The 26,001-nt window shown below is 45.3% G+C and overlaps 1 protein-coding gene across 4 annotated transcripts in view; it reads right to left on the reverse strand.

Moving 5' to 3' along the window:
• srebf1 (sterol regulatory element binding transcription factor 1) overlaps positions 1–23,852 on the reverse strand; it is a 46,959-nt gene extending 23,107 nt beyond the window's left edge. Inside the window, exons 1-8 of one of the 4 annotated variants that reach the window (XM_070901349.1) lie at positions 23,561–23,851; positions 19,747–20,163; positions 9,977–10,146; positions 8,395–8,550; positions 7,207–7,425; positions 5,712–5,826; positions 4,254–4,438; positions 2,367–2,568 (exon numbers count right to left, since the gene is read on the reverse strand). In XM_070901349.1, the coding sequence (XP_070757450.1) occupies positions 2,367–2,568; positions 4,254–4,438; positions 5,712–5,826; positions 7,207–7,425; positions 8,395–8,550; positions 9,977–10,146; positions 19,747–20,163; positions 23,561–23,693 (1,597 nt within the window). In that variant the 5' untranslated portion in view covers positions 23,694–23,851. Of the gene's footprint in view, positions 1–2,366; positions 2,569–4,253; positions 4,439–5,711; positions 5,827–7,206; positions 7,426–8,394; positions 8,551–9,976; positions 10,147–19,746; positions 20,164–20,966; positions 21,156–23,560 lie in introns of those variants that run through there. The other 3 variants (XM_070901347.1, XM_070901348.1, XM_070901350.1) reach the window with 3 other exon arrangements.
• Positions 23,853–26,001: the final 2,149 nt, after the last annotated feature.

A 26,001-nucleotide genomic window follows, 5' to 3' on the forward strand; every position in this document is an offset into this window, starting at 1 on the left:
CAGGCTCGAATTGCACTCTACACCAAGTCCCTCCCATGCTGAATTTGATTGAGTGGACTGTCCCAGCCAGGAGGTACAGGAAGGGCAGAATCAACACGGGATGGTGCCCAACACCAGCTGACTAGTTATCGGGAACAGAGGCGGTGTGTCCGTCCTCTCAGCTCTAAGCTTCAGGCCAAACATGAAGCAGCAATGTACCTCATTACAATACAATATACAGCAGAGGAACAGGCCATTCGGCCCCACTGGTCCATGCCTGTGTTTATGCTCCACATGTGCCTCCTCCCACCCCTTTTCATCCAACCCCAATGGCATATTCCTTTCTTCCTATATAATGCCATATTAAGTTAAAACTTCTGTTTAGTAACCTTCCCTTGGAGGCCATTTCGGCCCATCGTGTCTGCATCGGCCGACCAAGAGCTACCCAGCCTAATCCCACTTACCAGCTCAGTCCGTAGCCCTGTAGGTTACGGCACTTTAAGTGCACATCCAAGTATCTTTTAAATGTGGTGAGGGTTCCTGCCTCTACCACCCTTTCAGGCAGTGAGTTCCAGACCCCCACCATCCTTTAGGTGAAGAAATTTCCCCTCATATCTCCTCAAAACTTCCCCTCAATTACTTTAAATCTATGCCCCCTGGTTGTTGACCCTTCTGCCAAGGGAAACAGGTCCTTCCTAACCACTCTATGGAGGCCCCTCATAATTTTACACACCTCAATCAGGTCTCCCCTTAGCCTCCTCTGTTCCAAAGCAAACACACCCAGCATCTCCAATCTTTCCTCATAGCCAAAATTCTCCAGTCCAGACAACATTCTTGTAAATCTCCTCTGCACCCTTTCCAGTGCAATCACGTCTTTCCTGTAATGTGGTGACCAGAACTACACACAGTACTCCAGCTGCAGCCTAACCAGTGTTTTATACAATTCAAGCATAACCTCCTTGCTCTTGTATTCCATGTTTTGACTTATAAAGGCGAGTATTCCATATGCCTTCTTAACCACCTTATCTACCTGGCCTGCTACCTTCAGGGGTCTGTGGACCTGCACTCCAAGGTCCCTTTGTTCCTCTACACTTTTCAGTGTTGTACCATTTAATGTGTATTCTCTTGCCTTGTTAAGACCTCCCCAAATGCATTACCTCACACTTAACTGGATTGAATTCCATTTGCCACTGTTCTGCCCACCTGACCAGTACATTGATATCTTTCTGCAGTCCGCAGCTTTCTTCATTATCAACCACACAAGACTATTTTAGTGTCATCTGCAAACTTCTTGATCATACCCACAACATTTAAGTCCAAGTCATTGATATATACCACAAAAAGCAAGGGAGCCAGCACCAAGTCCTGCAGAACCCCACTGGATACAGCCTTCCAGTCACTTCTTTTAAATTAAATCCTCCTGGGATAAGCGCCCATCAGTCCAAAATACCTTCTTTATATCAGTGCTGTATTCATTACTGTGCAAGCACTTCACCTTCTGTAACCAGGTCTGGGTTTAATATTCACCAGGACCACTATGGGACCTGGTGGGGTGCTCTGATCTGAGATGTTGCGAGAGGAGCTGTCCCGTTTATGATGCTAGGCCGGAGCTGGAGGAATACCTCTGCCACACTTCCTGCAAGTTTTCCCTTTTTGATGGGAACTATTAGACAGCAGGTCGTGCAGTGATGATCATGGAGTTTGTACCACCTTCAAACTGGTCTTCAGAAAAAACATAGTCCCGAGATGGTTTACTCGAAGCTTCAGCTGATTAACAGTGCAAGGGACTGACAGGTTATACTGGCGACTGGAGGTGGGGCAGCAACAGATTCTGGGTGCAATCTGATCACCGATTCTCCTCTCAGATCTCTTTAAAAACCCTCTGCAGTCTTGCTTTCACTGTGCGGTACCTGGAACCACTCACGGGTTCCATTCATCTAATTTTCCACTCACATTCCTAGCACATCTGGCCTCATATCCGGTTGTTTTCCCATTTCTGGGTTTAATGGAATTCAGAAAGTTGACTTTGTGGGGCGAGGCACTTTAATCATTTTCAGCTTGATTCTAAAAAAACACACACACACACACACACATCTAGCTCTCTGATTCCGATGCTAGTGGATTTTCTCATATATTTATTAACATACATAAAAATGAAAATGCATTGAATAAAAATGATATTACAAATTAGTCACATTTGTGAATGCAATGTACCACCCGTTTTTATACGGTTCTCCTTTTCCAGCTTGTATTGGGATGCATTGGCAGTGGCTGCAACTCTGGTGCTTCGGCCAAATGGCCATTTTTCACGTGCAAACCTAGACTGCGGAGATAAACGAACCCTTGGAATAGATTCATTATTTGCTGTTGCTCATTCAGACACCTACCTTCTACAGAAAGCCCCAATATGCTTCTGCCTGCTCCGTGGTATTCTTCACCCTCCACAGACCTGCTGATGTCCACCCCACCCATCAACGACGCCAGAGGGTTAAAGGAGAGGCAAAGGAACACAAAGGTACACAGCACCATCCTGGATCGATCCAACATGCCAACGCTAGCTGGCAGCGTCTGCTCTTCTTTCACAGACACCTAGGGTAGAGTCAATAGGACGCACCATCAGCTCAAAATGCAAATCAGTCTAATCACCGCACTGGTGCACAATCCTGGGACAGATAAGAACAAAGCACAAAAGAATAGGCCTTTCAACTGAATAAATTCCCATCTTCCACAGACTGTGCATAATGCACAATATCATGGACTCTACTGCACCCATTTATAATCTCCGCTATAAGTAGTCCCCAATTCCCAAATGTTATCAAGCAAAGGCGAGAATTATTGTCTATCCTCGTTAATCAACGGCTAGAAAAATACCACCAGACGAAGCTAAAACTGTGTGGGGAAACTTTGTGGTGCAGTGCTTTAAGTGCGAGCAATTCTAGCTCCTTTCCCCTTTCCATAATGATGTGCTCTCAATGGATTTTCACTGTATTTTCAGTGCTTGGGATTCTTTGAGGAGTTGGGTGAGTTTTGCTTGCTGTTAGTTAAGTTGTGTTGGCCTCCACAGACTACATTCTAAATAATTCCCCCCCCCCAGCAACAGAGGAGATTGCACAAAAAAATTAAGAACCATCAGGTTCAGTATTTTCCTTGGTAACACTTGAATGTCATTCTGAACAAGTTTGTTGGGATTATACTTTTCAGCAGTGCACATAACCATTGTTTAGAGAATAAACTTATGAAAAATAGTTCATATTTCATGGCTTTAAAAAAGAAATGGAACCAAGTCAGTCTTCTGATAGCTCCTGAATAAACTAATCAAAATGGCTACACTTGCCTGGGTGAGTGCAGCTCCAACAACACTCAAGAAGCTCGACACCATCCAGGACAAAGTAGCCCGCTTGATTGGCTCCCCATCCACCACCGTAAACATTCACTCCCTCTATCACCGGTGCACCGTGTACCATCAACAAGATTCAGTGCAGCAACTCGCCAAGGCTTCTTCGACAGCACCTCCCGAACCTGACCCCTCTACCACCGAGAAGGACAAGGGCAGCAGGCGCATGGGAACACCACCACCTCCACGTTCCCCTCCCAAGTCACACACTATCTGGACTTGGAAATACATCGGCCGTTCCTCCATCAACACTGGGTCAAAATCCTGGAACACCCTTCCAAAAAGCACTGTGGGAGCACCTTCACCACGCTGACTGCAGCGGTTCAAGGCGGCGGCTCACCACCACCATTGGGGATGGGCAATAAATGCTGGCCTTACCAGCAACGCCTACATCTCGTGAGGTATTAAGGGACATGGAGAAAAGGCACTTACTATATTTAACAAAGAACATAATAACATAAGAAATAGGAGCAGGAGTAGGCCATTTGGCACCTCGAGTCTGTTCCGCCATTCAATAAGATCATGGCAGATCCAGTGGTGAAGGAAGGCTCAATGGGAAAATGGTCTTCTCCTGTTCCTGTGTGCTATTCTGGGGAGGGCAAGATTGGGATCAACTCTCATATGCCTTATAATCAAACAGCCTGCCAACACTCACTAGCCAGGCTCACATATGAACAATGACTGCCTGGCCAAGGTACTAAAGGAGAATGGGCAACCATGAAACTCCAGTCCAGCAAGCAGTGGAGGCGGGGAAGAAACATAGTGAGGTAAAAGAAACACAAAGCTAGAAAAGCAGGGAGAAAATCAGGAGGAAGTTTTTTTGTTTGAATTGAGAATGTGAAAAAAAATATAGCAGCCCCCTGACAGCAAACACAAGTACCTTAGTATCGTCAAAAAACGGGCTGTCTGGCTCCGAATCACTGCTGCTCACGGAGAATGGACTGTTCTGAGGTGGTGAGCCGACATCGGACGGTGGTGGGGTGAGCAGGTCAGGGTCCTGCTTGAACCCATTCGCCGTTGCATCCAGACTTATTCCGTTGGAAACCACAATGTCTTTCAGGGACTCTGAAATTGGACACAATACTTGATATAAATGAGACTCATTCTCACGGCAATATCTGAAGTACACAACTATCAATTCAAAAGCACCATTTCTCGAAGATGTATACTTAAAATCAGAGCAAAGATTGATATTACAACTAAAATGTCACTAATCTATGTATTAAAAATCTAACGTCTGCATGCACTTGCTGTCAACTTTCCCCCCCATTATAAATTCCAACGGCCCCATGTAGAATGGAAACTGCCTATGGAAACTGGTCACGCTGCAATTACACCACCCCTCCCACTGGAGGCGCTGCAGTGTCCCCAATGGCCAGAGTGTGTAATTACAGTGCAACAAGTTGACATAATAAGCTGCCATTATAAATGCGCACATAGAAACTTACAATGGAAATATAAAAATAAGGACACAATGTGTGACTTTAAAAAGGGGGACTAAATTATGTCTGCACAGCCAGCTCGAATTATCCTCCGGTCTCTAACCGGACGACAACACTTGGGCGCCGAAGTTGCCCCGCGCCCCATCTGGGGGCGGGCGAGTTATCCGGCACAGAATTGCCCTTTGCGCCCTTCAAATGAGGCGGAGCGCTGTCCCAGGCGGTCCCGAGGTGTTAGTTAAAGGGGAGGGTCGCTGCGGACTCTACAGGCTCTTTGGTGGCCATCACTGGGCCACTAGGGACAATCTCGACCGGGCCAGCGGCCGGGCACCCAAAGAGGAGTACTGGGCTACATGATGGCGGCCCGATCGAGAAGAGGGCTGCCACTGTCGGGCCGACGGAAGAGTCAGCTGACAAAAAAAAGTGGCCGAGTGCGCTCACGGCCTCCCCTTTATGGGGTGCCCCAGGCGGATGTCAGCACCCTGCGAAGCCCCAATTAAGATCATATTTGCTTTAGTGCCACTGATCATTTCAGTTTTTAGCCACTGGTTAGGTTCCTGCAGTTTACTTCCCCCGCTTTGATGTCATTCAGTAAATAGGCAGGCTAAGTATTCCGATGTTTCTGTAATTTGCCAATAGGAAGTGTGCAAGAACAGTGCAGGATGGTTCACCTGCATACTGTCCATCTGTGCTGAGAGAGAGGGGAGGGGGAAGACGGCCTGAGACCCGTGAACTTTTTGTAGGAGAGGGCATCACGATCACCAACCAGTGTGCTACCACATGCTCATGGCCCAACTCCCAAACCATAGCAAGATAGAAAGGGGTATATTTTATTCACACCAATTGGTACGATTCCAGTTCCAATCACCTGATGTGTGTGCGACGCGCTGAGCACTTACGGTTTTTCTGGCTGGCCATTCTCAACACCATGTTCTCCTGTTTCAATTTCTGATTGGTTTGTTGCAAGAAGCGGATATAATCGACAGCTTTCCTCAGTATTGCCGACTTGTTCAACTGCCAGGGCAAAGGAAGAAAGCAAAAAGAAGTTTTCAAAATATCACAAATTCACATTTACAAATTAAAATTGTGGTTAAGATGCAGGAGGCCTGTGGTACACGCAGCATGCCTGTCTCGCAGCTTCTCAGGATGCACGACTGCACCTTCGCCACTCCTCACACGGAGAGGTTCAGATTCTGAGCAGCCCCTTACAACAGGATGTGCTTCCTTGCAAGGAAGGACACTTGGAGGAAGCTTCGGCCCTATAATTGTGCATCTACTACCAGATAGTTACTGAAAGAATCAAAGACTTGCATTTATATAGCGCCTTTCATGACCACCGGACGTCTCAAAGTGCTTTACAGCCAAAGGAGTACTTTTGAAATGTAGCCACTGTTGTAATGTGGGAAACGCAGCAGCCAACTTGTGCATAGCATACTCCCACAAACAGCAATGTGATAATGACCAGGTAATCTGTTTCTGTGATGTTGTTTGAGGGATAAATATTGGCCAGGACACCGGGGATAACTCCCTTCCTCTTCTTCGGATCTTTTACGTCCACCCGAGAGAACAGATGGAGCCTCGGTTTAATGTCTCATCCGAAAGACGGCAACTTCGACAGTGCAGCATTCCCTCAGTACTGCAATACTCAGTGTCAGCCTAGAATTGTGTGCTCAAGTCCCTGGAGTGGGACTTGAAACCCACAACCTTCTGACTCAGAGGCGAGTGTGCTACCCACTAAGCCACAGCTGACACTGAGTAGCATTAGTCGAATAGTAGCTGCAGATTGCCTGCTTGACATGCCTTCTTCAATCAGGGATGGGCACATACTGGGTGGGGGAAGGGGAGGTACAACAAGGTCGAAAAAAAGCTAAAGATTTTTTTGCTTGCGTTTTATTAATTTTCCCCTCCTTTCCTGAAGATCTTGATTCACACTAGTGTCTCGTTCCACAAGTGTCAGCACCCCTCTGGTACTTCACGCGAGTGGTCATTCTTGATACAGAAGGCTCGGCAGCAAGTGCCAGCAGGATATTTGACAGCGGGTGCATCATAGCTGAGCTAGACCTTTCCCTCAAATGACATCCAAACGTGCACTTTGCAGCATGGATCACAGGATAGTGATTAGAAATTGGAACGCTGGCTTATCTTGCCACACTCTGACCCAAGGAAGCGCTAACTAGTTGTAGCAAACTCCACACAGACCAGGGATCTGACTTGTAATGGTCAGCATGGCTCAGCATCATCACATCAAGTAATGTTCTTATCCAACAAGGAAACTGTTACTTTTTTTTTTAAAGTACAAACAAAAAGGGGCATTTAATCAAGTATGACTATGTGAGTAATGCATCTATTCTTCCAGTTAATGGACAGAGTCTTAGTTTAGTAAGAGTATTTTACCTTGCCTTCAGTGCCAACGATGAGATCTTTCAGCTCCACAATCTTGTCATTGATGGATGACCTGTAGCGTTTCTCAATAGCGTTATGTGCCGTGCGTTTTTCTCCCTTGTTCGGGGCGTTGCAAAACCTGCCACTTGTTGGGATACGATTGATGGGAAGTTTGTCTGCGTCAACCATCAGAGGGACTGTTGTCAAAATTGTGTTTCCACTGACCAGAGTCTGGAGAATATAACATTTATAAACAAACTCAGGAGAGATTCTGACAAGAACAACAACAAATCCACACTATATTTAATTTTTTTTTTATAAATCAACTTTATATTTAAATAAAAACTCTTTGCCTCCTTGCTCCTCCTAAACTCTAAATGCACCATTGTGTCTGGTGTTGAAATCAATTTCAGCTTTAGGTAGAACTTGCTGGTGGATCTCTCGTGACGTTGCCCACTCATAACGTGTTCCAGACCCATGGCTGTGATATTCAGCAGCTAACTTGGCCTGTCCCTCCAAGGCCATTGTTCTCCTCTGTGGGGCAAGTGATCCAAATGGCCCGAAGATCAAGTAAAGCCTAATTATTGCTGTTGTTGAAAGTTTCTTTAGCTTTTCAGCTGGGCTGTTCCTTTCCTCAAGGAGGGGGCTAGACTATTTAAAGCTCAGAAAAACTAGCAGAAAATGACTGGTTTTCTCTCCCTCTGTGTTTCTTTAGGGAATGTGCAATGGTGATTTGTTGCTGTTTGATACAAAGTGGAATATCTGGATTATGAACACTAATAACTATCACAACTGTATATACACAAATTTGTGTCACACTTACCCAATTGTCTCAAATTTTGTATGAATAAAATAGCAAATCAGAAACTAAACACACTTTGATAAGAGTTTAATGTGCAATCAAGCAGGACTCCTCCCACTGCCACATCAAATCATATGCCTTCGCTGAATTATACAGCACTACTTTCATCTGCGGAAAGCAGAAAACCTCCTAAAACAGTAATTTCAAGAACAATTATTTAATCTCCCATCACATATTATCAATGAAAATACCTACAAGTGAACTGAAGACAGTAATCTTATTTTAAAGGTTAGAACCATTTAAAGTGGTTGAGATTCATTGACTTGGATTAACTAGACCTTTAACTAACATGATCTACCAAAACCACCCTAATGTAACACAATAATAATGATACCTACCGGCATTTGCAGGGACGCGGTTTGAATGGGAGTAGTGGAAGATGCCAGAGCTGATATGGTTGGAGACTTTACTGATGTCACAACAGTACTTCCATCCGGCTTCAGAGCTGTCAGAAGCAACGAGTCAGCCTTAATGAACTGAGACTGGAAAAGTAGCTGCAGAAGAATACAGATACAAAATCAAGACCAACCCACATTTTTATATTTCTGCTCGATCGCTTTACCACTTCCTTCCGTTGCAACATTTTCTCTGGGCTGCCTTCTAGGATCAATGACATGTCAGTCAAACAGTTCCAAATTTGATGAGGAAATTGTGGAAAAATGCTCCATGTTTCAGGAGGAACTTTTGCAAATTTTCTCCCCTTCCCATCTCCTGAAGGCATTTACGCTTGCTGAAGTTGGATTCCACAAGTCTTGGATGTCCTCCTGTACACTGTCAAATGCCCAGTCTTCACAAACCCCCCCCCCCGCCCCGAGATGTCTGCGCTCCTCCAATTTTGGCCTCTTGAGCATCCCTGATTTTAATTGCTCAACCATTGGTGGCCGTACCTTCAGCTGCCTGGGCCCCAAGCTGTGGAATTCCCTCCCTATACCGCTCCGCCTCTTTCCTCCTGTAAGACTTTCCTTAAAACCTACCTCTTTGACCAAGCTTTTGGTCATCTGCCCTAATTTCTCCTTATGTGGCTCGGTGTCACATTTTGTTTTCTAACACTCCTGTGAAGTGCCTCGGGACGTTTTACGACATTAAAGGCGCTACAGAAATGCAAGTTGTTGTTGTTGTCGTCCAGTTCCCCGTGACAAACAAAAGATCCCCAGTTACTTAGTCCGTCTGAAATCTAGCATGACAGCAGATAAATAGCTGCACAAATCATTCTCGGAACATGTATACAATGTACACTCAGATCTATAGCTTGTAAAAAGCTTCGGTTTTTTCAGAAGCTGTTACATGTTGATTATTGAATTGTGACTGAACTGTCGATCAAAATGTGAAATACAGCCAAACAACAGCTTTTACCCTTGGATTTAATACCATCAATCCACAGTTTATTATTTCATTCGCTTGCTGCCGTTATAGCTGTGGCTCAAGTCACAATCCAACTTTTACACAATATTCCTTTCAGTACGTCCAGCAAATCCACAAAAGATAAACAAACAGTCAGCTATTCCTAGAGGCAGGCCTTGTGCCAGCATGTGCGCATCCCACCCGGCAGACTCCCCATCTGGAACTGGATTGCGCACTCAATTAATACCGGATGTCTTCATTTCTTACAACAGAAGTGCTAGGATAGGGGCAGTCTTGCTCCTGACGTACACTCAATGTCAACAAAGCTGCAGTACAGAGTGGAGCTGACATACTTTGTCAAAAGACAGGCGAGTGGAGAAAAGAGGGGAATGAGATCAATTCACCAGCGATAACTTTTAGAACTGTCGGGACTAGGCGTGCAAATGTCATTTTCAACTTAAAATTTCCTACACTTGCTATACAAGTTGTAGAGTCAGAATCTGGGTTCTGCAACATCCAATTCTTCTCCTCCGCCTCCCTCTCTCAGGCTTCTCTTTCCCAGCAACTGAAGTTACTTACCGGTAGTTGCTGGAGCTGTGGTGAGATGGTCGGAGTAGAACTGGCTGGTGCAGCAGTCAAAAGGTGCTGGGCAGAAATATTCTGGACCTGAGCCTGCATGGTCATGGGCTGTATCTGCTGAGGAACCGCCAGGGTCTGCAGCTGCTGGGGAGCCATCGCCTGTGGTAGTGCTACACAAAATAAAAGCAAAAGAAAAATTAAACTTCAATGCAAGATACTTTACTGGGGGTAAAACAACTTATTTTAGGTGCCAGCCTTGGCTCAGTAGCAGCACTCATGTCGGTGAGTCAAACGATCGTGGGTGCAAATCCCACTCCAGGGACTTCAACATGAAATGTTAGTGCAGTATTGAGGGAATGCTGCAGTGTTGAAAGCGGCTTTCACATGAGCTGTTAAACCGAGGCCCCGTCTGCCTTCTCAAGTGGACGTGAACGATCCTTTGGTGCTTTCCAAAGAGTATGGTCGTTCTCTGGGCCAACATTAATCCCGCAACCATTGTTGGCAAAACAGATTATCACACTGCTGTGCGGAAATTGGGTGCCGCGTGTCCCAACATTACAATGGTGATTACACTTCAAAAGTACGTAATTGGATGTGAAACACTTGAGATGTCCTCGGGTTATGAAAGGCGCCGTATAAATGCAATGCCAGTGATCGGGCCATGCCATTAAAAATATGGGTGGGGGGGTAGTTAGACCAGCGATCAGGGATCGGGTCATGCCTTTAAAAGGTTTTGGGGGGGGGGGGGGGGGGGTTGGGCAGAGATCACCACCGGATGGTTGGAGTGAGTGAAGAGAAGATCGGGGCCAACCACAGAGGATCGTGGCTGGCCTCAGTATCGTCGGTTGGGGGTGGGAGATCGGAGGCCTCGTTGGCGGGGGTCTCCAATGGTGGGAGGAGAGTTAGGTAAGGACCCTGGATCCAAGAGGTAGGTATAAAAGCACTTACCCCCATCGATCCAGCTTTAACTGCTGGGTTTCACAAATTGTGTGAAATCCGACCACATGCAGTTAAAAATAAAATTGAGTTTAAAAAAAAAAGAGTGCGTCTTCCAGCCTCATTGTAATATTTAAATCGACATTTTGCCTTTTGGGAGCAGCTTAGTCGTTCGCTCCCATTCTGCTTCCGTTAAAAATGGAAGTGGGCCGATTGGAGGCGGGATCAGGTTGAGAATTCCATTTTTGACAATTTAACTACCCCCACACTCCAAACCTATCCTAGGTTAAAATCCCCCCGATTGTCTTCCATAGGTTGCCCGTTTCACGGAAGGCGAGCAGCGGATGAGATCAATCAATTATCAACCATTGCCTCGTTGCTTCTGGCTAAGAACCGACCAAAAGCCAAACAGTTTGCATTAATATAAAAAGTCCTACTTCTGCTAAGCATTTTATTTAAAATTGGAGAAAACTAACCCAAACTAATCTCGTGCCATCCGCAGTGACCAGGTGCAAAACAGATGGACGAAAGCATGCTAGCAGGCTGCTTGCCCATTCCCTCAGTCCATGAATGGTCCCCATTGCTAGGGGGAAGGAAAATTGAAAAACATGCTTTTTGTAATGATTCCCCATTATTTGAGAGTCAGGGGGGAGTTGACACACCCAACAAATATCTGCAGATAGCAAGGAGCTCTTCCTTGACTGATCCACCAGGAGGCGCCCTTGTACTGTAGATGCAGTCTATTCAGTCTTTATATGGAGACTTGTACAAGAAAGTTAGGAGAATTCCTTATACACAGAGGACTGTTACAATAGGACTGGGAGAAATTTAGAACTCAGCAGAAGAGGACAAAGGGTTTGATTAGGGCAGGGAAAATGGAGTACGAGAAGAAGCTTGCAGGGAATATTAAGGCGGATTGCAATAGTTTCTATAGGTATGTAAAGAGAAAAAGTTAGTAAAGACAAACGTAGGTCCCCTGCAGTCAGAATCAGGGGAAGTCATAACGGGGAACAAAGAAATGGCGGACCAATTGAACAAGTACTTTGGTTCAGTATTCACTAAGGAGGACACAAACAACCTTTCGGATATAAAAGTGGTCAGAGGGTCTAGTAAGGAGGAGGAACTGAGGGAAATCTTTATTAGTCGGGAAATTGTGTTGGGGAAATTGATGGGATTGAAGGCCGATAAATCCCCAGGGCCTGATGGACTGCATCCCAGAGTACTTAAGGAGGTGGCCTTGGAAATAGCGGATGCATTGACAGTCATTTTCCAACATTCCATTGACTCTGGATCAGTTCCTATCGAGTGGAGGGTAGCCAATGTAACCCCACTTTTTAAAAAAGGAGGGAGAGAAAGCAGGGAATTATAGACCGGTCAGCCTGACCTCAGTAGTGGGTAAAATGATGGAATCAATTATTAAGGATGTCATAGCAGCGCATTTGGAAAATGGTGACATGATAGGTCCAAGTCAGCATGGATTTGTGAAAGGGAGATCATGCTTGACAAATCTTCTGGAATTTTTTGAGGATGTTTCCAATAAAGTGGACAAAGGAGTACCAGTTGATGTGGTATATTTGGACTTTCAGAAGGCCTTCGACAAGGTCCCACACAGGAGATTAATGTGCAAAGTTAAAGCACATGGGATTGGGGGTAGTGTGCTGACATGGATTGAGAACTGGTTGTCAGACAGGAAGCAAAGAGTAGGAGTAAATGGGTACTTTTCGGAATGGCAGGCAGTGACTAGTGGGGTACCGCAGGGTTCTGTGCTGGGGCCCCAGTTGTTTACATTGTACATTAATGATTTAGACGAGGGGATTAAATGTAGTATCTCCAAATTTGCGGATGACACTAAGTTGGGTGGCAGTGTGAGCTGCGAGGAGGATGCTATGAGGCTGCAGAGTGACTTGGATAGGTTAGGTGAGTGGGCAAATGCGTGGCAGATGAAGTATAATGTGGATAAATGTGAGGTTATCCACTTTGGTGGTAAAAACAGAGAGACAGACTATTATCTGAATGGTGACAGATTAGGAAAAGGGAAGGTGCAACGAGACCTGGGTTTCATGGTACATCAGTCATTGAAGGTTGGCATGCAGGTACAGCAGGCGGTTAAGAAAGCAAATGACATGTTGGCCTTCATAGCGAGGGGATTTGAGTACAGTTGTACAGGGCCTTGGTGAGGCCACACCTGGAGTATTGTGTACAGTTTTGGTCTCCTAACCTGAGGAAGGACATTCTTGCTATTGAGGGAGTGCAGCGAAGGTTCACCAGACTGATTCCCGGGATGGCGGGGCTGACATATCAAGAAAGACTGGATCAACTGGGCTTGTATTCACTGGAGTTCAGAAGAATGAGAGGGGACCTCATAGAAACGTTAAAAATTCTGATGGGTTTAGACAGGTTAGATGCAGGAAGAATGTTCCCAATGTTGGGGAAGTCCAGAACCAGGGGTCACAGTCTAAGGATAAGGGGTAAGCCATTTAGGACCGAGATGAGGAGAAACCTCTTCACCCAGAGAGTGGTGAACCTGTGGAATTCTCTACCACAGAAAGTTGTTGAGGCCAATTCACTAAATATATTCAAAAAGGAGTTAGATGAAGTCCTTACTACTAGGGGGATCAAGGAGTATGGCGAGAAAGCAGGAATGGGGTACTGAAGTTGGATGTTCAGCCATGAACTCATTGAATGGCGGTGCAGGCTAGAAGGGCCAAATGGCCTACTCCTGCACCTATTTTCTATGTTTCTATGTTTATTATTGAATGCCCTACCAAAAGCACTACTGCAAGCAGAAACAATAGATTCCGAAAAAGAAAATGTTAAAACAGGGCAGGCAAATGGGACTGGAGAGGGTGCAGAGAAGATTTACAAGGATGTTGCATACCAGGAAAGAATGAACAGGCTGGGTCTCTTTTCCCTTGAATAAAGAAGGCTGAGAGGCGATTAATAGAGGTCTTTAAAATTATGAACGGTTTTGATAGAATGGATACAGAATGTTTCCACTTGTGGGGAAGAGCATAACTAGAGGCCATCAATATAAATATTCCCAAGAAATCCAAATCGGGAATTCAGAAGAAACTTCTTTACCCAAAGAGTGGTGAGAATGTAGAACACGCTACCACAGGGAGTGGTTGAAGCGAATACTATAGATGAATTAAAGGGAAGGCTAGACAAGTATATGAGGGAGAAGGGAATAGAGGGTTACGCTGATAGATTTAGATGAAGAAAGACGGGAGGAGGCTTGAATAACCGCTGGCATGGACTGGTTGGGCCAAATGGCCTGATTCTGTGCCGTATATCCGGTGTAATCCTATGTAAATGGAAAGTTCTTTCAGAGGCACAATGGCCTGCACAGCTTCCTTCTGTGCTGGAAGATAATGGGCTTGGAATTCCGATGTCCCGGGTCCGTACAAAGTTCCTACGACCTGGGAAGGCATTGGAAAAGCCGGGTTTCAGCGTGCAATGCGCATGCGCTGAAAACCGGCTTTTCCGATCTGTCAAGTTTCTGGTTTGACAAATCTCGCGCATATCGGGAGTGAGGACACTTGCAGGGCAGATTCCCGATGTTTACGAATATCTTGCCCTGAAAATGTCCTTTAAAATCTTGTGCCTGAAAAAGCAGGTGTATAGCCTACTTTTACAGGCATAAGTGTTCAAAAATACATAAAAACATTAAAATTAAATTAAACACATATGAAAACATACTGTATTGTTAAAAGCCCTCCCTACTATGGCAAGTTTATTTTAAGGCATCTTTTTAAAAAAAAGTCAGGAAAATATTATTTTTTAGAAGAACTTTAATTTAAATGATTCTTAAATATGTTGTGTATTTTTCTATTTTTTATTGATGTGTGTGTGTTTTGGGTGGGGGTGGGGGTCTCATTCATAATAATGGGAACTCCAACTTACGGAGTTCCCATTATTATGAATGAAAAAATACTGTACCTTGATTGGCTGCCCAGAGCCATGTGATTACAGCTCCAGTCCTGCGCACGTCCCAACGTGCACGCGCTCCGATGCGTAGGAGTGAAGGCCTCAGGCTCGGAAGTTCGAGCGGGCGCAGCAGCAACAGGTAAGTGCGCAGTTTTTTTTAACCTTTATTCTTTAGCATGCCCACGGGAAGACCTTTGCGGAATTTCAGGCCCACTATGATTCTATGCTGAAACCCACCCCTCTCCAAGGAGGAAATCTGGGTGTAAGCATCAGATCATTGGGATTTGAACTTGAATTGTCTTGAGTAAAATGCTCCAAAATGTTTTCTTTAAGTGGCCTGAACTCAGAAGCAAGTCCTGGATGTTAGTCCAATGAACTATCATCACTGATATTTTTTGAAAATGTCAAAATGAAAGATTTATGTTTTCTTTCAAACACCTTTCACAAATAGTGACTTTTCTTTTTAAAAAAAATGCAAAAATAAAAATCATGCATCTTCTGGAAATAAACGTTGCTTCAAAGAAATCAATATTTATTTAACACAGTTTTGTGGGGTGAAAAGCACAGCAATAGATTGAAATCAGCAATGGTGGGTTGATCAATCGCGGTGAGTTACCAACACTGCAAGGTTCATGCCAGGAAAAGATAATTATGCAATAAGTTCTGATCCAAACAAGTTCTTTTTATTTGCTTGCGGTTGGATTTTTCTAATGGTCCCTGACAGTTTAACCTTGTCAAAAATAAATCTTTCACTGATAATTTTTTATAGTCCATTTACCTAGTTTAAAAACTGCTTTGTACATTAGGGCATTACTCCTCAACCCTCCGTAACCTATTCCGACTCCGACAAGTCTGGCACTCATCCAAGGCCTCATGCAAATTGTAAAGTGGTGGATTTCTCTGAATATCTTTTATGCTGACAAGTTCTGAAACACTGCTAAACTATACAAGTCTGAATCTTAAAAAGTCTCAAGGCACAGACAGAATCATACAACACAGAAAGAGACCATTCGGTCCATTGTAACTTTGCCAGCTCTTTGAAAGAGCTATTCAATTAATCCTGCCTCTCCCTGCTCTTGCCCCATAGTCATAGAAAATTTTTCATTTTAAAATATATATCCACTTCGCTATTGAAAGCTACTCTTGAATCCACTTCCACCATCCTTTCACACAGATCATCATAACTTGGTGCGTAAAACAACACCCCTCTGGTCCTTTGTCCAATTATCTTAAATCTGTGTCCTCTGCTTACTGACCCTATGCAAAAATAAAAATCATGCATCTTCTGGAAATAAACGTTGCTTCAGTTTTGTGGGGTGAAAAGCACAGCAATAGATTGAAATCAGCAATGGTGGGTTGATCAATCGCGGTGGAAACAGTTTCTCATTTACTCTATCAAGCAAGATAAATTAAAGGAATGGGAGTGTCCAGGAAACAGGACTTTCCTCCATAAATGCGCCATTACTGTTAGTAGGGGCGCCTTTTTAATCGACAGCACTTCAACAGCTGAATGTTAACGTTGCTCCCAATGATAGATGGCATTGTGATGATGATCAGATTCAATGGCAAAATCCTGGGGTCCGCTCCCAGCATTAAAATGCAAGTTGTACAAATTGTGTTTATTTGTCCTTAAAAAGGTATAAAGACAAGCAGCAACAGGATATATATCTGGGAAAGTACCCATTTTCTACCCTTTCTTGCCCATTTCAGTCAGCTAGATTCTGAAAGTAGTAGGGAGGATTCAGATGTTGCTGACCTCACCAAAATTCAAGCAGCACAACAGTTTAATTCCAATTTTCCAAATAATTCTGCTCAAGTAAAATGACAAACTAAATGGGCCTGAAATTCCGGCCTCCCCGTGTCCATACGGACCTGGGAAGGCGTTGCAATAACCGTTTTTCGGTGCGCAAAGTGCACGCACCGAAAACCGGCTTTTCCGATCTGCCAAGCTCTGACTCGACAGATCCAACGCATCTCGGCAGCAAGGACATGCGCATGGGCAAGATTGCGCTATCTGCCCATCTCTTGCCCAGCAAATGTTCTCAAAATGCTTGCGCCTGGTAAAAGCAGGCACTTGCCGACTTTTACCAGCGTAAGAGTTTTAAAACTTAAAAATAAAATTTAAAAACACATTTTAATGTTAAATACCCTGCCCACCAAGGTAAGTTTATTTTAAACCATAAGTACAAAACTTTTTTTTTTTTTAAATTGGAAAAATATATTTATTTTCTAACACATTTATTAACTTTAATTTAACTATGTAGGATTTTAAAAAAATTTGTGTTTAGGTGTTGGGGTGGGGGGGGTGGTTCTCATTCATAATAATGAGAACTCCTACTTAGAGTTCCCATTATTATGAATGACTCCAGCTCCAGCTCTACGTCTGTTCAGACGTGCACGCGCTCCGACACGCATGCCTCTTTAGGCCTAAAACCGCAATCGCTGGTGGGCGCCCGAGCTAAAGATAAGTGCGCATCTTTTCTCTTCTTTTCAGGCAACCGCCCGCAGGAAACCCAGAACCGGGATTTCAGGACCAATATTTCATTCAGCCAGTGTTACTGAAACAAATGAAGCAGCAGGCTCCACACAGCAGATCCTCCCACACCACGACTAATCCTACTAAGAAATGATTTTTGCTCATGTATTTTGTTTAGCGACAGTGTAATTAATAGCCTACATTACTCAACAGTCTACAATTAATGCATGCTGGGTTTACTGAAACAGCGATCTGAATCTCACTAGGATGCATCTCACTCTGAAAATTTGTAATGAATATTTAGCCTTAACTTTCTAATGCATTTTAAGCTGCTTTCACGTTGACTTTAGAAGACAGCTTCTGCTGCTGGTCCTGGACACACTGCACTTGCATACGGGGTGGCACCTGGTGTCAACCGACAAATTCAGTGAGCCAGGCTGCAAGGATGGCACAGAAAAAAAAACAGGACTTCCAGCAGCCAGATTTAATCAACGTGGCATGGTTATATTAGGGTCGCTGCTGGGTGCACGAGAACCCACACGTCAGGAAGCGACCATGCAAGCATTCGTCTAAGGTCAAACAGCTTTAAGGAAATGCAAGACATACCAGCCAAAGCAGTCGACTCAAGTACTGCTCCGACAGCTCAGTCGGTAAATACACTTGCTCACTGTGAAATGGGGCCCCCAACAGAACAGGAAGGCCCCGGATTCAGATCACCAGTCTCCACTGATCTTGGATAGAGCAGAGGCAGGGGGACTACAGTCGGCCTCAACAGGGCTGCGCTTCTGAGGGCAACCCCTATTAAAAAGGGGGACATGTGTAACCAGAAACAAGCCCCTGCTGGGTGACCACCCCCACTGTCAAACAGCCTGTCATTCACTGCCAAAGCTCATTGGTGAAGAATGCAGAACAGAGTTTGTGATTCTGGAGCCCCTCAGTTAGCATTGGAACTAGCAGTTCCTGGAGCGGCAAAATACCCGTACTGCAACTTATTCAATTATATTCTGGAGGCAGCAGTCCTCAGACCTATGGAATTTTACACCCCATGCAGTTCAATAAATTATCATACCTTTGAGAACTCCTGATGCCTCAATTGCTGGTAGAATTTTATAACAGAGAAAGAGGCCATTCAGCCCATTGCACCAATGCAGCTCTGACTTGGTCCTATTATCCTGAGCTTCCCCTATACTCTTTAAAAAAATCTTCTTCAAATAATTACCCAGTTCCCTTTTAAAAACCATCATGAATTCTGCTCCCACCATTGTTTCTGGTGGGACAACTATTTAAGAAAAATTCTCCTATCTTCTTCCATCATTCTTTTGACAATCTTAAATGTATCCCCTTTAGTTACCAACTCACCAAGCAATGAAAATAGATGTTCCCAAGTTACCCTCAAGGTCTCCTCTTAACCTTCTTTGTGGAAATGAATAGAGCCCTAGTTTCTCTTGTCTCCGCATAACTAAAGCCCCACATCCCTGGGTTGACCTGAGTGAAACTCTCACGATCATTTCCACGACCTTGACATTCTTCCTAAAGCCAAGTACCCCAAAACAGGACACAGTGTTCTCACTGTGGTCGAACTAATTATTTATGTAGGTTTAACTTTACCTCTTTGGTAAGCGCGCTGCCTACTGTGCAAGTGAACTGCAAGGACCAGTGGGACCCAGGTTCAACTCTAGTCTGTGCTGAGTTTGTTGATGTCAGTAGGGGGCAGTATAACTGTTCTTGGAATGCGGAGGTAACAAAAAAATAGGAAAGTCAGTCTCATTTGCCACTGCTGATCACATCAAGTGGCCGATGCCGATCACATGGGGGGTGCCAGGCCAGGAAACACTGGACTCAGTTGTAATGCCACCCACCTCCCAATCATAAATCGAATACCCTGCCAACAGGGTAAGCTCAGAGATGAAGAATGGCCATGTGGGCACCATACCGGAGGGTAGCATGTGTCCATGGAACTGTACGCCAGAAAAATTCAGTGCCTTCAGAAGAGGAAGGAAGAAAATGAGGGAAAATATAAGTGACTATACTTTGCAATTCTGTGCAGCTCAATGTTACACCCAACATCTAAAACAAGTAGGGCTCTATTCATCTTTACTTCACCTATACTTCTTGCCTCTTCGCAACTATGATGAACCTATCTGAAACTGATATTTGCCTTTTAATTCAGACTGACTGCACGCCAGATACGAAATAGCAAATATTAGTGTGAGCCCAGTTTAAAAGTATCATGTCTATAGTTTATCATGGATTACTCTATCATGCAATAGGATTAAGATAGCGAGGAAAAAAACACACATTTATGAGCATGCAAAGATGATTACATTTCAACTGATAAGATTTGTATTTAACTGTCCTTATGCACCAAAGTCCCAAACCATAAAATATCATACAAGCTTTGTTCAATGCTAATCTAATCATAATCAATTACCCATGAATCCATTGGTATTCGGATAGCCCAGCAATGGCTGCTGCTGCTGTGGCTGCACAAACGGTGTCTGTGATTGCGGGGAGGCTGTAAAACTCTGCGACATCATGAGAGGCTGCTGCTGTTGGCCCTGTTGCATTGGCGCAGTCTCTTGCTTGACGTGTTGCGGAGAGGGGGCCTGAAGGAGCTGCGGTTGCTGCGGATGTTGAAGCTGCTGTTGGAGCGAAGGCCCCTGGTACATTTTCACAGGGGTTTGTGTCTTGCCGCTATTCCCCAAGAGGCTGTCGAGGGACAAGTTCAGCGAGCTCTGGTTAGGCAGGACGGGGGGACTACTATCCTGCAGAGGGGTGCTAGCACAATAGTGGTTGTCAAACAACCCAGGGAACTCGCCATCCTGGTTGCTAATCAGCTGCAACATATCTGGAAATCAAGCAGAACACAAATGACATGAATGGATAAGTTGCTACCTTTACTTATTGGACATGGCAACAAAGGGGGGCTGATGGTGGTTAACATACGCACAACAGAGCATTTACTCTGCCCTAATTATAGACGTGCTCCATTGAAATAAATGAGTAAACTTAAAAGTTGCCGGCACAACAATGGCGACTGCAGTTCAAAACAAATTCATAAATTGCGATGTGTCTTGGGCATCTTGAGATTGTGATAAGATACTATATAAATGCAGGTAGTTTCTGTTCATTAAAATCTACATTAGAAAAAAACCATAATCTTCTTAAATTTATAATAGGGCAGCTCTTTCAATACAATCAATTCCCAAACCGTATCAGGGATACTCTTGCCATTAATTGTACTAACTCCATAGCTTCCATGTATTTTGGATTATTGCCAACACTCCTGCATTTCAGATCCTGAATATTAATTTACTTTGCAACTGCAAGAAAACAGCACAAATATTCTCCTGAATATCATTTTGTCCGCTTTCACAAATGCATTAATGCCTTGCATTTTCAAAATAAAGATAATTGCGTTTTTGATGCCATTCAGTGTCACTTACTAAAACTGACATAACTACATCTAAAATCAAATATAGCCATCTTGTAAAATATGCTGAGGGAATAGAAACCGACCCAGTTTTTTTTTTGTGTTTAAAAATAGATTATCCTGCATAAGTTGAAGCAGTCATAACAATAGTAACTTTAGGTCATTTACACCAACACACCTCAACCTTAACAGTGAAACTACACCCTTGACAGTATTACCTTCAAATGTGCAGTCCATTGCCGCACCTTATCTGTTCAAAACTTCACACAAGGTGTATGTTGCGGACAGTAAGAGCAATATTTTCAGTCATACATAACAACACTTTAAGGTCTTATCTGCTTAGCCTCTCGGAACAGTGCGAGTACGAAACTACATTGCAGAGCAGTGGAAACAGAACTGCTTCACTTCTTGCCTCCTCCTCCCTCTAAGAAAAAAAATCCGCCGACTGTATTCAAATTGAGGGGCGGATTTCGGAATCTTTTTTCTCTCATGAGGTGATCTGGTTGAGCCAATCGCTGCAGTGCCTCGTTCGCTCGCTATGTTTGGTTTACCACTCAGACATGACAGAAAGGATTTGTTTAACAGTCTACATTGCCAGGGGAGCTGATTAATTCAGAAAGGTGAATAACCGGAGGTTACTATCGGACATCTGCTCCCAAAGCTCATTCCATCACAGCTGCCAGCCTTCAAACTACACGCGAGACCTTTAAAATTATAATCAAACACTGCAACATGATTTCAGTTTCAGAAAAATGAAAGATTTTTTTATATTTTCAATAAAAAAGTATTATTTAAAATACCAAAACATCCTAACATTTCGTGTTTTAAAAAATGTATCAGAAAGGGCTCCACAAAATTGACATTTTTATTGAGGATAATACTTAAATACAAAGAAAACTATGCCCCTTTTGATTTACACCAGCTCAAAGTTAGCCAGGTGCAATATGTGTCAGAGTAGGTCAGTGTGCAGATGAACTTGAGAATTCCCCAGCAGCAGAAGGCAATAACCGCTAGTAACCCTGGAGTGACGTCGCTGCCCGCCCGAGAGGCTGAAAGGGATTTGGTTTAAACTGAACTCACAACTCAGCAACTGCAACCCTGCCAGGGCTGCAGAGTGCCAAAGCACCGGGCAAACAGCATGCTCACCCTCCGAAAAGATACATATAAAAGTCAAAAGTTTTGATGTGATCAATATATTAATTAAATGTAAATATAAACCATTTTCTTCATTTACCAATGCCCCATAGCAATTCAGGGTAGATTTCAGTTCTAAATATTATTTTTCGTAAACTTATTTCTTTCATTTGCTTTGTGACATTGCTTAAAATTCAAATTGAATACAATTATCATTCAAATGTTTATAAAAGTTATTGTTAAAGGAGTCATTTACAATTGCATGCGATTTGAACGAATGTATATCTATTAAAAAAGTTCCACAAAACTTGTAAGTAGAATAACGTTCTATGTATATAACTATATGAAATACGCAAATCATAAAAGTACAAGCAATAACACTGTAATTTATACATATTAGCATAAACTTGACCTGCACTCTCAAATTTTAATCCAATGAAAAGCAAATGCTGTCAATTGTTTTGCTATGTGATTCCACGCATTCCTAATTCTACCCACGACTGTCCATGCCCATCAGGCAATGGCCAGGCTCTACCCAACACCCCCATGGGTCCTGTCCATCCAAACCCCCCCCCCCATGGACCATCTCTTCCCCCCTCATGGACCATCTCTTCCCCACCCCGCCCCCCATGGACCATCTCCCCCCCGCCCCCCCCCATCATGGACCATCTCCCCCCTCCCCCCATCATGGACCATCTCCCCCCTCCCCCCATCATGGACCATCTCCCCCCTCCCCCCATCATGGATCATCTCCCCCCTCCCCCCATCATGGACCATTCCCCCCCCCCCCCATCATGGACCATCTCCCCCCACCCCCCACTATCATGGACCATCTCCCCCCACCCCCCCATCATGGACCATCACCCCCCACTATCATGGACCATCTCCCCCCACCTCCACCCCCATCATGGACCATCTCCCCCCACCTCCACCCCCATCATGGACCATCTCCCCCCACCTCCACCCCCATCATGGACCATCTCCCCCCCACCCCCATCATGGACCATCTCCCCGCCACCCCCCAATCATGGACCATCTCCCCCCACCCCCCATCATGGACCATCACCCCCCACTATCATGGACCATCTCCCCCCACCTCCACCCCCATCATGGACCATCTCCCCCCATCTCCCCCCCACCCCCACCCCCATCATGGACCATCTTCCCCCCCCCCCCCAATCATGGACCATCTCCCTCATCCCCCCCATGGACCATCTCTTCCCCCTCCCCATCATGGACCTTCTCTTCCCCCTCCCCATCATGGACCATCTCTGCCCCCTCCCCCCCCCCCCCCCATCATGGACCATCTCTGCCCCCTCCCCCATCATGGACCATCTCTCCCCCCATCATGGACCATCTCTCCCCCCTCCCTCCCCCATCATGGACCATCTCTCCCCCCTCCCTCCCCCATCATGGACCATCTCTCCCCCCTCCCATCATGGACCATCTCTCCCCTCCCCCCCTCTCATGGACCATCTCTTCTCCCCCCCCCCATCATGGACCTCTCTTTCCCCCCCCCCCCATCATGGACCATCTCTTCCCCCTCCCATCATGGACCATCTCTCCCCCCCCCCCATCATGGACCATCTCTCCCCCCCCCCCCATCATGGACCATCTTCCCCCCCTCCCTCATGGATCACCCCTCCCCCCTCTCTCGCAAGCCCTGCCCATCACTCACCATCAATGTCACTGAGCAGCGCGCTGTCGATTTCGCTGCTCTCAGTCAGGGACGGGTCCAGGTTGTCCAGGGACGAGTCCTCGAACATCATGGCCGTGTCGGGGACTGTGTGCGGCTGCCCGCCGTTATTCATGTTAAACGGCCTGAGAGGGGTCAAGTGGCGGGAGGGGTGGATGGGGAGGAGGCAGGGCGGATTCCGTGTTTACACCGAGCTCACCCGCCGCGGATACATGTCAATAAACGCCAGGACAAACCTAACTCGCTACCGGAAATTGAAGGGGGCGGCAACCCACCCGGGGCCCCGCCCCACCCACCCTCCTGATTGACTGTCAACTGGACCAGCCAGCGATCAGAGCCGAGGTGGGCGCGGCGCGCGCGGGCCGTCCGATCCCACCAATCAGCCGCCAGTTTGCCCCAAGTTCGGTTGAGTGGACAACAGCGCGCGCGGGGGGGTGGGGGGAGGGGCCGGGCCGCGTGCCGCTAGAACCAGCGCGCAGCAGCCAATCACAGCGCCGGCTGCGGTGTGGGGTGATCCGTCGTCATCGCTTCAAAGGCCCCGCCCCCCTTTTTGTGGCGATTACATCATCCCACCCCACGTGGTGTCTGGGACTGGATGGTTTTATGGTTAACAGTCGAGTGTCTTTTACAACCGGAGGTGGGAGGGCACAGTATTTTGTTTCAGCAACAGCCTCTTTCTGTGCTGTAACCATGCTATGATTCTATGAACTTGACTTCTTGGAATCATACAATGTTGCAGCACAGAAAAGAGGCTATTTGCATACAATATACAGCATAGAAACAGCCATTCGGCCCAACTGTTCCATGCTCCATCATCAGCATCATAGGCGGTCCCTCGTATCGAGGATGACTTGCTTCCATGCCAAAAAGGGACGAGTTCACAGGTGTCTCACTAAAGGACCTACTATTCCGGGTCCAAAACTACATCCTGAAGGGTGGAAGATGCCTGTGCGTGGATTTTTTAACATGTGGTGACCGTTGCACACCAGCCACCACACGGGCTTGACAGAGCTAGGTCTTGGTCCAATGGCAAAGATTACCCACGACGACTGGAGACCAGCTCTGGTGCACGGACCAAGTGTGCACACACATCGCAGTGTTGGCTGGCCCGTGCTGCCTCTGGCCCACGCCTCTCCTGCGCATCCGATCACATCGCCCCACGATCACGCGCCGCTCCTGCTGTACCTGCCCACACTCCAATCAGTGACCTGGACCTTGATGACGTCCAATCCAGTCGCCCTCTTCGCTGGCGTCTCCCTCCTGCACCACCTTGCACGCGAGCTGGTACAGGAGGGTGACGGCAGCCTCCCACCATATCCTTCTATGTCTTTCTGCCTCGTGTTTATCTAACTTCCTCTTAAATGTATCTTATATTATTTGTCTCAGCTACTGCATGTGGTAGTGAACTCCACATTGGCACCATTTTCCAGATAAAGAAGTGAAGGGTAATCACCGACATGGAGTAGTTGGGCCGAATGGCCTGTTTCTGTGCTATAAATTCTATGAATTACTTATTGGATTTGTGACTGCCTATCTTATACTGATGACCCCTAGTTTTGGATTCCCCCACTAGTGGAAACATTTTCTCTATCTTTACCATATCAAACCCCTTCATTATGTTAAAAACCTCTATTGGGTCACCCCTCAGCCTGCTCTTTTCCAGTTCAATCTTTCCTGATAATCGGCTCATCAAGTTTGCACAAGTTTTTCAACTCATGAACCATCTAGTTGTGCTCACGCCTTTTAAAATTGCTCTTTGTTTCAAGCAACTCATTAATTCTGATTTGAAAAATTTAAAGAATCTGCTTCAACAACATTTGTGGTCGGCAATTCCACACTGTAACAACAAGGTGTGGAAAGGTGTATTTTCTAACTCCACCCACTCCTTAATTCTTTCTGTAATTACTGTCTCACAGACCAGGGGAAACAATCCTTCACTATTTACTTCATCAAAACCCTTCATAATCTTGAACACATCTATAAGGTCACCTCTTAACCTCCTCAACTGCAGATTAAAAAAAGGCCCAAACTTCTCAAACCTCAACAACAGTAACACCTTGCATTCGACACACCCCATAAGCAGCACTGTCTCCTGTGTGGCTTGTCTCCCCCACTGCGCAGCCCACTCAAAGTTTTGTGCACGTGCAGTATCTACAATGTGGCTAAGTGGGAATATTGCTTGCATTTATATAACGCCTTTAACATTATCAGATTTGCAATATTTGCAGTATTGTTTCTTTTTATGTGGCTCTGTTCCCTTAACCTACAGTGGTACCAGTAGGTGTAGAAAGTCCAACGGCATGCATTCAACTTCACTGTTTGCCTAAAGGTCCAGCAATGATAGCCTGTATTTGAACACTTATCTGTGGGACTGCTTTTTGACACAGCTGTCATCCAGATAAGAAAAAGTGAGTTTGCTAATC

This window comes from Pristiophorus japonicus, chromosome 15 (genome assembly GCF_044704955.1).
Source record: "Pristiophorus japonicus isolate sPriJap1 chromosome 15, sPriJap1.hap1, whole genome shotgun sequence".
Lineage (NCBI taxonomy): Eukaryota > Metazoa > Chordata > Chondrichthyes > Pristiophoridae > Pristiophorus > Pristiophorus japonicus.